This window comes from Serinus canaria, chromosome 3, assembly GCF_022539315.1.
Source record: "Serinus canaria isolate serCan28SL12 chromosome 3, serCan2020, whole genome shotgun sequence".
NCBI classification, from domain to species: domain Eukaryota; kingdom Metazoa; phylum Chordata; class Aves; order Passeriformes; family Fringillidae; genus Serinus; species Serinus canaria.
The window spans coordinates 37360289-37372450 of record NC_066316.1 but is presented as its reverse complement, the minus strand read 5'-3'; the positions used below and the strand labels follow the sequence as shown (position 1 = coordinate 37372450).

General features: G+C 36.4%; 1 protein-coding gene across 3 annotated transcripts in view; it reads left to right on the top strand.

Annotated features, from left to right (window-relative positions):
- The window catches only part of SDCCAG8 (SHH signaling and ciliogenesis regulator SDCCAG8), a 104777-nt gene that overhangs the window by 49678 nt on the left and 42937 nt on the right, over positions 1-12162 (top strand). For 2 of the 3 annotated variants that reach the window (XM_050972223.1, XM_009091988.4), the window contains exons 14-15: positions 7301-7428; positions 9525-9633. In XM_050972223.1, the coding sequence (XP_050828180.1) occupies positions 7301-7428; positions 9525-9633 (237 nt within the window). The remainder of the gene's footprint in view (positions 1-7300; positions 7429-9524; positions 9634-12162) is intronic. The other variant, XM_018916283.3, reaches the window with a different exon arrangement.

The following is a 12162-nucleotide window of genomic DNA, read 5'->3' as shown; positions in this document are numbered from 1 at the left end:
AGAAGTAGAGATGTAGAAGTGAACTGTGTTCAAGGTTCTTTAATTCATAGAAACTTCCACAGGAGTAACACTCTGTGTTACTGTATGTTTGTTCCTTTGGTCCTAGATTTTCATCTCTCTCATGCCCATGAATATCTCCAGTCAGCTGAAATAACTTCTAAGTAGATTTCAGGTATGGCAGGCAGGAGTAGGAATTTTTTTCACATGCAGCCATTAATGTATAGTTTCTCCTGGTGCCTCAGTAGGGCTTAAAGGGCAAAGAGGAAATTTTGGACCTAAGTGTTTCATTGTTTCTATAGACTTCTTGTTATTATATAAAGTGGAAATACTTATAGAAGTAGTAAAACAGGTCCAGTGATGTGGCTGCATCCTAAATAGAGAGATATGGGGGGGAAAAAAATCAGTGGGTAGAAGAAAGCTATATGCACTGACTTCTGTTTCAGCAAAATTTAAATTCTTAGAGAAAATAGAAAATAGTATAACAATTTGACATTACTTGAATTCTGGTAATGGGGATACAGGTGACAAGTTACCTGCATTTTGGGGAAAATTATTTCAAGCTAATTTGTCAACTAATTGTAGTTAGTTGACAAACCTCATCTCTTTATGAGGTTGGAAATCTGTATAGAGCTTAATCTTTTTTTTTAATTGCCCCCCACAAGTGTTTCTTATTATTTGAATGCTTTTATGAATTAGTAGTAGCAGCCTGGAAGTTGTTTTTTCCAGCATTTCATCTCAAGTAGGGGAGTGAAATTTTGTTTGGTTTCATTAACATAGTTTAAATGTATTTCTATTTTCAAGTTATTTCTGTAGCACCTTCGAACTTCCTAGATCTATATTTAAAGAGCTGGATCAATTTGAATGCTGAATTTTTCACCCCTTGACCTTTACATAACTTTCATAATTGCTTGTAGTGCTTCTACAAGCACTTATTGCTTCTCGTGGTTATGAGAAGAAAGCTCTGACATTTCATTATTTTAGGAAACTCTGTATTTCTCAACTAACACAAGAAACAAGATTTAAGTTTTGTTTGGTTGGTTGGGTTTTTTTGAGCCTCAGTTCTCATGAGTAGGCCCACATGTATCCTGAGAAATGATGCAGTCCTTCAAATCCACCAATTAATTTAATAGTTGGGTTTCTTCAAAATTTGACCATGCAAATATAGATTTTACTGAAGCTCACCAAACACAGTGTGCTGGCTGGGGCAGTTTCCAGAAACTTGAGCTTTCTGCTGAGAAGACCTGGCAGCCAACTCCAGAATCAGCATCCAGTCAGCTCCCAGAAACTGACAAAAAGAGCAACTCAGTGGGTAATTCCCTCAATGGGATACAGGAAGGGCAATTTTTCAGCTCCTTGGAAAGGTTTAAAGAAATGACCTGATCATGATGCTTTTAAAAGATATTTCTACATAATTCTTGAGGAAGCATGCACTCATATGGCCTTTTTAAATAATTTTTGCCACAAGAGCATTCATTTCATGCCTTTCTTTTGCCTTGTAAAAGCACCAAGAGCCATACAATCCAATCCAGTGTGGATTTACACAAGCACTGAAAAAATCAAAACCTTTATTAAAAAATTCAGATGGCATAAAAAATCTACAGTGTTTAATTAGAGGAAACCACTAAACACTGTCCAGCTTAAGTCCTCATTCAGAGCAACCATAGGTATTAGAAAGGTTCTGTTAGATGAAAATTCATAGGCTTTACAAAAGAAGATAACCAAAACAGTCAGTGCTAAACAAAGGTTGCTAGAAGCCTGATTTAAAAGAAAGGGAGAAATCTTCTTATTGAGTTGATCCAAACATATGAGCAAGGTGCGTGCTCCAGAGCTCTGTTAATTTAGAAGGTGTGGAAAGCAATAATTTTGAATCGTAGCTGCATTTAAAACCAGCCTGTACCTGTTTACCTGCAGAATTGCAGGTCTTACTGTGTTGCATTTTCTTACTTAAATGTTTGAAAATACTAAGATTGGATAGCATATGATAAAACTCAGTAAACCCATTCTCTTTTGTAAATAGCTGAATGGGGTACTGCAGTGCTGTTAAATTGAAAGGCTGGTCTGAAAGGAGTTGTAGAAGTTTTACATTAATAGAGAGAATTATTAAATACTATTCCTGGGGAGAATGACTTCTTGGTAAATTGGAGGGTTTTTTTAAAGGTTTGTAGCCCAACCTTTAGACTTGTCTGCTAACCTGAAAAAATAAAAAATGAGCCCTTATTCTTCTGTGTATGACATACATACAAAGATACATGAAAAATACAGGGGAAATAAGTTTTTGAAGTATGGTCTTATTTTGTATACCTTCTCTTATGACCTTTATCATTGTGAGTTTTGAATAGTGTCTGGTAATAAAGTTAGAGATAGCAAAAATTTTCTCATGTGTCCCCTTAGAGAATAAGTCAGGTATTGTGACATCTTGTTTCAGCCTTTACACTTTTTTTTCCCTTTTTATCATGAATGTATGGTTTGTTTGGTTGGGTTTTTCTCCTCCTATAGCCTGAAAGAATAGCAAAGATATGCTCTAATTTTCCATTCTTCCTTTGACACTTGCAGCTGAAATAATAAGATAAAAGAGCCTATGAGAAGGTGATTCAGAAAGCTGCTTGTAATGGACAGTCCACCAGACCTGTATTGTGGAAAGTTTGCAAAGCAGACTGCATGAAACACTGCTGAACCTTTGAACCCAAAGTTATTTGGTCTTGAGGGCTTCTAATACATGTAGTCTTTCAAGTCCTACTTTCAAGAGTTTTCATTAATTTGAGTGACTTCATGCAAGATTTTACTAAAAATACTGGGAATAAAATGCTTGGGTAACTCCTCAAAACTTTTGCAGTCTGGTAGAAAATCGTCTGCTCTACATTTATTTTCAAAAATACTGGGAGAGAAAGCTCATTTCGTTTGAAAGAGCTACAGGAGCCTTCTGCTGAGTCCTTTCTCTCTTCTGAGGTAATTTGTTGTGCAGTAGCTCACAGTGCTGGCCCACTTGGCTACATGTTACCTAGGAAAGAGGTCTGTTCTGGACCACTGAGGCATGTGGTAAAAGCATCAGTGTTAGGCTTGACTGGTCCTCCTGCTGCCCAAGTCTGAGTATGGATACAGAGTTCCAGGACTGGTCATCATTTAGACAAGTCTTGTTAGTTCGGATAGCTCAAGCATTTGGAACACTAAATGCTGGCTACTACTTAATGATTTATGAAGTTCAAGTTAGAAAAAGTATATATGAAAGCTAAAATGCTTTATAGTTATATTTTGAAGTGTAATTAATATGAAAAGAGGATGTCAGAAAAAATGCTGTGATAACCTCTTGTGTATCACTGAACTGAGATAATTGCTAGAGTATTTTAATTTGTCCAGTTAAGTTCATAGTCCTTACTAATGGATCCATTAGCTTTTTTAAAAATGCCACATGTTGATCTCATGGAAAAATCAAATAGTCAATATAGAAAGCATGGTTGCTTCAAATTGTAGCTGCTTTGCCAGAAGAAATACTGGCAGCCTCCAGTCAGAGGCCTAATTCTACATTAAGAATCATCCTGCTTTTTTTTATATTTGTATTTTTACTGTTATCAAACTGAAAAGACTCCTTCAGAAATACATACTCTTGAACTATGTATTGAAAGTCAAACTTTTATCAATCTAAGTTCTGTTTTATTCTAGTCAAAAGGAGCTTTTAGTTATGTCAAATATGACTTTTATGTCACTGGTCTTTATATACTCCCTTTTTCTTTACTGCAAAACCCTTTGTAGAGAGTGGACTTCTCTTGTGAATGGCTTTGTGATACAGGTTTTCTTTTGTTAGTGATGAGAAAGGTGTTTTGATTTGGGGGGTTATTTTGGTTTGGGGTTTTATTTGTTGGTAAATTCAGTCAGAATACCTTCATGTTAGCTTTGAGATCAAAGTGAATTTTCACTTTGAATTTTTAACTTTCAGTTGCAGCAAGGATTTTTTTCAGGTTTGCCAGAGATGGCAATTTTCTTCTTCCTGTGCTATAAGCTACAGTTCACAGTGCCTTCTGTTTTGTCAAGAACATTTGAAAAGCATAACTTTCATGCACTGCAAACCAATATCGAGTTCATTGAGATATGCAGACCAGTTAATTGAGTAAACCATGGCTCTTGACAGCCACAATGCAGGCTTAAAACAGGCATTTAGAGCTAAAATCACTGTGAAAAACCTGTGCTTCAGAACAAGGCTCAAGGAGAGCTTGAGCTTTCTCCACAACTGAGTCTTTGGCTGCTTCTGACTTTGTCACACAGAAGTGGAAGTTTCCATGAGTTCAGTGTGTCTGCTTTGGTAACACTGATTAGTGTTGTGACCAATCACATGTGCATTTTAGTGCGTTTAGTGTTTTGCACTCAGTAGAACTAGTGTTTGAGTTTGAGAAGAGAACAGGCTGGTGCACTTTAACCACTCATCTCCTATATTTGACCTCTATAGATTTTTATAGAATTTTAAAATTTCTGGAACAATTAATCTTTAGCTATCATTTCTGATTCAGATATTACCTGTGTCATCAATATTAGTCAGTCGTAGCTTTGCTTTTCATTGTCTCTGTGCTTTCCATTAGTGAATATAAGAAATTCTAAAGTTTTTCTAGAAGTAGACCTCTGATCTCTTTGCAATAATGCTGGAGGGACAAAGGACTATTTCGTTCTATATACAGTCCATAGATTTTCTTTTACTCTGAATTGTGAAAGAATTGATTGAAGATTTAAAAATTTAAGAAATTGATTTAAGAAATTAAAAAAAAAATTTAACAAATTGATTTGACACTGTCTGTGTCAAAGCTTCTAGAACTCCTCCATTATTTGTTGGTTGTAGCAGGAAAGTTACCAATAGATCCTAAAATCTCTTGGGCTGCCTTCTACATGTTTTATACTGTTTTTTTTTCTCCATATATGTGTTGGGGAAATTTTCAGTTAGAGGGCAGAGAAATTGAACTTAGAGAGCAGGTTCGAGTCAAGGTGTAGATAAAGGACATGCCACTCCGTTTAGATAGATTTTAGATTAGGTTCCCGGATATATTTTTGCTTCTGAGTTCTAAGCACCTCTGATACTGTTCTATGTGGCATTAGATGTGTTTTAATTCCAGAATCTTATTAGTCCTAAGAAGCTGCTCTTGCATGTAAGAATTACCTGTTGTCCTAGTTTTACAACTGAGCTTTTATCCACTGTATAAATTCATCTTCAACCACCCCATAGACGCTTCAGCTGCAGGGCACTCACCACACATCCATGGTTTCTGAGCTCCTGCTAGCTTGCTCTATGCAGGAAGTGGCACAGGTGAGTGGCTCTTTTGGATGGGTCCCCTACACAGGAGAGAGTTTCTGTGGATAGTAGATTCTCCATTTATTTGGACTTGCTGGTTAGCATGAGATCATCAGGAGGGGCCCTGGCGATGAGGACTGGACCTTCACAGGTTTGCCTTGGTAGCTTGAGCTGTGCAGCTTGCTGCACACTGAAGGTTACCCCCAGCAGAAGGCCAGCTAGCCAGCTGTGTGCCAGATGACTGCACAGCACCCAACTGCACATAGCCATCTCAGCCATCTCACATGAGAACTATTAAATAAAATACTGTGCTACTGACACTTTCTTCAACTGAAAGTGTCAGAGGAATGTGAGAGGTGCTGGTGTCTTGTTTTTCCTTTAGTTTTTTTAGCAATCCGGTGCTATAACAACTCTCTGAAGATAAAAAACATTTGTAAAATAAAGGGGTTTGCACAGACTCATTTCCAGCAAATATGGGAAAAATTTTCTTAGTAATGCTTTCCATATTTGGAGCTTACACTGGAAAAATGATGGGAGCATCACTCCTTATGATAGCCCCAATATGATTACAAAGCAATTCTGAGAGTGATGTGATAAAGTGCTATTCAATATATGAAATTTGCTTTAAAAATGTGCTTTGTTTCCTTAACGCTCTAATATTTTTGCTATCTAAACTTATTTGCTGTCTTCCTTCAGAAGAAACTGCCTGTGATTTCCTAGGGAGTTTTGCCTAAGGTAGGGCTTGAAACATCAGGACCAGGAATTAGTGTAATGTGACCCACCATTTGTATTGCTTTGGGGTAAATTTGAGAGAGAAGATTTAACATTGTGTGTGTCATGCTGAGATATTGCAATATCTCGGATGGGTTATTAGGCACCAATCCAAAGGTTAAGTGCAACAACCACATGAGATGTGGCTTTATCCTTACATGATCTGTGCCGTGTTCTGTTTTGTAGTCCTCTGAAATGGGTAATATCCTTAGGATAAAACATGTTTATAAGACTTTTTTGAAGCCTTTCCCAAGCTATTAAATGTCATTTCAGTAGAAAGGTGTTTGCTCACATCATTTGAAATCTAGAAATGAATCCTTGTGTGTGTGAACTTTTAAATGTGGATCCCAGTGTGCACCAGATAAATATTCACGACCTTTGGGAAAGTCTAGATCTGAATTTGCAGTTCAGGATCTTTTCTAATTTACATGCATATATCTTTTTGGGATTTTATTTTCCATGCTCTTTTTGCTTGGCTTACGTTAAATAAAATGCTTCAATGGAGTGTGTTAGTCTAGCATTTGTTTTGCCTCAGGAGTGGATTGCCCCATCTTGCATATCTGGTCAAGTAAATTGCTCTCTTGCCTGCGTACTTCAATAATAGTACTGGGCTTTAGACCTTCCTGTACAACCCCCCAGTGAGCAGAGCCGCAAGGGGCTGGGCCTGTGTGGTGCTAGCAGTCTACTCTATTGTCATGGATGCATTCATCTCCTATTTACATAAATTAATAGTTAAAACTTGTTTGGTTGCTCAGGAAAACTCATTAAGCTTTCAGAGTAGCTGTATCACAAGCACTGTGGCAATCCCTCCCATTGACTTCTTTCCTGCTGATTCACTGGGAACCAGTCCATCTCGGGGTCAGGTCCCTAAGCTTCACTGCAGAATTAAACAAATAGCATTTAAAAGAAAATGGAAATAATATGTGCCATGCAAAGTGAATGTTGGTAAGCTTCCTTATAAAAAAGAGGTTGTGATTAAAATTTTTAAAAATAAAATCCTATTTTTGTCTACAGGGCCAATTTTCTCTCAGGAAATAGATCATACTTTTTATCCATTTTCTGCTAGTCACTGGAGAATGTTTGACATTGTAAGAGAAAGGTCAGTTTGTATAACCTGAAGGAGGAGGAGAAATGTTTAATGTGAAAAGCTTGCCCAGATTTTTATTATTATTATTTGAATGTTCTGCTTTACCCTTTTAATTTATCCTCTTCACTATATGATTTTTATTTTTCTTCATTTCCTATTTGGTTTTTTTGTAGATTGGAGAAAGAGAACATTCAGCACAGCATTAGCAATGAAGCAAAGGCCCGAGCCCTTCAGGCCCAGCAAAGAGAGCAGGAGCTGACACAGAAGATGCAGCAAATGGAGGCCCAGCATGAGAAAACTGGTAGGTGGTAGGGAAAGATTAGAGCCTGGGCACTCACTCACAAGCCAGGCCCACGCCTTACTGTGAAATGACATCAGGAACACCTGTAACCTTTGGCTGGCCGAAGGGAGCAGATGCTAACTACACCGGAGATTCCGAATTACATATTAGTTAGCGTTTAAAAGAGAAAATGGAAAGTATTGCCCACTGTCTGTTGATTTCAGAGTGCTGCTCTCACATCTGCTGCACCATCTGGATTATGAGTTTATTTACCTGTGTTCAAGAAACGTAAAGCTGAGAGAGACCACAACAAAGTAGAAAAACAAAGGGCTTGTTTTTGGCTGGATTTTCAGGCACACATGTTATATAAAGAAAATAGCATCAGAAGCTCTGCGGGAAATGCTCTGAGCTTACAGTTAAAGTCTCCTGAATAGCATTGAACAGTTCCCACAGTACACACATTATAGCTACTCTAAAAGCTTAATGAGTTTGCTTCGGCATCCAAACTGGAGAAAAGCTTTAGCCATTAATCGGTTCTTAATTCACTGTCGCAGCTGGATGTAATTCACTGGCTCCAAATTGATATGTTCCTTTATTTAATCTTTGCAGCCTCAAACATTTTTAGCATTACCATGTGCCTCCCCCACATCCTCAGTCTAGAAGAAAGATGTTTAATCCCTTGCATACTTCAGGTTCTCATAATAGGAGACTTCATTGCATTGACTTAGCCCATCAATAACATCTAACTTTAATCTGGAAGTAAAATGGGTTTTCCAAACAAACAAAAGAGAGCTTTTTGTATTATGAAGTACTATGCCAACAACATTAATAGAGGTGCATATTATAAATAAACAAAAAAGGGGAATTTTTAAGAGATGAAATCTGTAACCATGAGCATGGAAAGAAGGAGGAGTTTCAGCTGTTGAAGAACACGATATATTTATGTGTGTAACAAAATACTATATTTACCCCCCAGTCATGCAATACTTTCAGGAAAAATATACAACATATATTAATTATAAGGGGTGTTGGATAATATGTAAGGTAGCAGGCATGCTGTTCAATTTTCTGCCTTTTTTTAGTTTTATCACAGTACTAGAGGACCTTTCCATGTGTTCAGGGAATTCAAACAGCTACATTATGGCTGCTGCCTACACTGTAGGAGGAGAAAAGAAGCTCTCAGAATAATTTTTTCCTCCTTTAGGCAGCACATCTGCATATGACCATGTGAAATTTTGCACAAGAGAAATGTAATTTACCTTCCTGGTGCATAAATTGTCCCAGTGTACAAAAATGAAACCATATTATGTTTGGATCTGTTTTCTATATATCTCTAGTAGAATTAGAGGGAGTTGAAAATTATAGTAATTTATAATGTATATAAAGAAAACCTTGTTTATTATGACCCTACACAAATACAAGGAATTTGGGTAAGAATGGTCATGCTTTCACCAATTTTAAAAGCAGAAATCAAGAAAGATCATTTATTTGGCAGTATCTCCCTTTTGAAAGAATAAAGATTCCTGGATTCTAGGTCATGAGTTTAGGTGCAGTCCAAACTGATAGTAACTGAAAATTACTCTATGACATGGTTTCATTTCAACTGTCACTGGGCAGTAAGTCTAAATCTTTTCACTTAAGAATAAAAAACTACATTATTTATGGTAAACTCAGAACAGAGTAAATAAAAGAACTGCTGTTTTAAGGAGATACTGAAATGAGTCTACAGTGTGAGCATTTGGGTTGCTGGTATATCCTCTGCACCAGTTGAGCAAGCAAAAGTCTGCTAAAGCATGGCTTGCCAATTTTATTCCTCCTAGAAATGTCAGTGAACTTCTAGCTAAAAAGCAAGCCCACCAGATTAGATATCTAGTCTTCACAGTGATTCTTCTCTTACAAGACCAGATTCGGTGGCAACATTGCTTTAACACTTCTGCTAATTCTGACATAGAGCCTTAATTTGGTAAGTGATGATGTCCAAGTAGCTGAAGTTTAAAAAACATTTCAAACTAGAATGAACTAGAAGAAAGAAAATAAGAATATGTAAAATTGTTTCTATGTTATCTATAAATTTATATAATTGTAATTTTATAGTATCATAATTTTATGGTTTCTAGTAGAAGAACTGGATTCATTGCTGACCTCCCAGAATACATTCATAGCAAAATTAAAGGAAGAATGTTTTGTGTTGGCAAAGAAGTTGGAACAAATGTCAGAAAAATACAGGTTAGTATATTTTTGTTAAGCTGACCCTTTTATTACTAGGACATGCTTCTTTATCTTTTTATTTGTATTTTAATATTTATTATTTTTCATTTTGTCCCAGGTATTACATATCATAGCAATGTAATCTATGCCCCTTAAAAATTCAGTATAATATATGCCCCTTAAAATTTTGTTTCTGACTATTAATTCAAATTACTTGGACAATTCCAATGTCAAAATTGCGTAATATTTTCTTCCTTGTGTTCATAGTCTTAATATGAAGGGTAGAAAATTGTTTAAAAAGCTACAATTCAAGTTCATCTGAAGTTATATGAAAAATGCTAAAGATTCAATGATGTCAAAACTGTTGTAATTTTATTTATTTAGTACTCTTCTCACAGTACTACACTGCACACTGGATATTGTCTATAAAAAAATTGTCATCAAAATTGCTTGTCATTGATGCTCTGATTCTGCTGTTGCTTTTTGTCAATCAATAGCAGATCTAAGTTCAAAGCCATTAAAAACTGAGGAAGAGAGCAATACCTGAAGTAATAATAACTTAAAGTAATACAAAGCTATGGAAGTATGTATTCAAAAGGTCTGTAAGACAGAACTATCTTCTAAAGAAAACATGAATTTTGTAGTTCTTTAGCAGAAATAATTTGATTTAACCTTTTTAAGTGTGAAAATAGTATCTGTTGAAATTTTTTTGGGAGTTCATATTTAGAGTGGTAAACTGGACTTCAGTGGAGAGTTGGCATTCTGTAGCTTCTGTAAATTACATGCAAAGTGAATTTGGTAATTAGGGCTAGTAGTCATCTCATGGCTGAAGGGAAGTAAGGAAAACACTCAGCAAAGATAAAATTGGTTTTCAAGACAGCATTCTTCTGCTGGGTGGATTTAATCATCCTCCTGAGGTAATGTAGAAGAGGCAGAACTCACTCAGGGAGACAGCTCATTTACCCCAGTACCCTCTTCCCAGGTATGGTCAAAGGAGAATTTAAGTAGATGACAGACACACATACATATGTGTGTGTGTATATATATATATATATATGTGTGTGTGTCTGTAATGAATAAAAGTTTTGTTTCCCATGGGTACTGCCTCCACTGCCCATCCTACTTCCCACTGAATATAACGTGTCGACTAGCTGTTAAGTGGCTGAAGTTGGGACATGAATTCCATCCAGAGTGTTTGGGGAAGAAATGAGAAACTTGAGGGACTGTAAGCAATATTCCCATGCAAGTGTTGTGAGGGGTACTTGAGAGGAAAACAAAGAGAATTTTTTCTCTGAAAAAGAAGAGCTCTTCTGCTAAAGTAATGCAAAATCTAAATGGATTCAAATCGTATTATTATTCCAGCAATAAGAAAGCACACAGACTTTGTTGCTAGAGCTCACAGTCACAGACTAGTAACTGTAAAGGATGAAGGAAAGACAGAAAACATACTGTGAAAACACATTATTCTCTGAAAATAAATACTAGAGATTGCCAAGTGTTTCTCCACCTAGCAGCATTAGCTGACTATGTCAAGGACCTGAAAATGGGAAAAGGAGCCCTCTTGCATCTCCAGGAAGTGGTATTTTTTACACAAGAAACTGTAAGGAAGAATGCATGAAAGTGGTTCTGAGAAGTGGTCCTAAAATAGCTTGAGCTTGCCTTCATTGGAGTGGGAGCTGCTGCAATCAGTTACAGGGATAGAGAAATAGGTAGAGACAAAAAAATAGAAGGTAAAAATGAGAACAGCAAGGTGGAACTGGAGGTGGTGGAAAATGACAGACTAATATAGATGGCTTCACAAAGTAATGTGATCAGGAGATCAGATGCAGAAAATTATTTTAGCCAAGTTCTAAATGCATGATGGGCACGTATCCCTCAGTAGCACCTCTCCAAAAGGCATTCTTCAGCTCATTGTCACTGAATGTAGTGTAAAACCACATTCTGGGACAGAATACTGTAGTTTTGTCTTCTGCAAAAAAGCAATAATTTGGGGAAGATTTTATAACTTAGTTCTTATGTGCATTAGTAAAGGCAGATCACAAAGCAGCAGTGTACCCTATTTTCACAGGAAATACTTTTCCATTTTTTCCCATATTTTTGACATTACCATAAGTTGAATTTTGGATCTTGGTGTGTATTTTCTTGCTGTACTTCTAGAATCTTTGTGCCTTATTTTCCATGGGTTTAAGAAATACCTGTGTGCTCCCAAAACTGTTATTGAATTGGTAGAACACTCAAGCCCTTTTAATAACAGATGCAATAGTAAGTTTTTTTAAATTTTATTTGGCTTGATAGGAAATACCCATTTGTAATAAATGACATTTCAAATTTATCTGTGACAACTACGTATTTCTACAATATCAGCTGAATTACCCAAATGGCACATATATTTTTATATTTAATTCAGGTTTTCTGAGAAATCTAAACTGAAGTTTTTGTGTTTATATGTAAGCTGGAACCATTTTTTGAGCTAGTCCCTACACAGAGAGGTGTCAGAAAGACAATGTCAGACGAATTATAAACCCCTCAAGCTGTGCAGAAACAAGA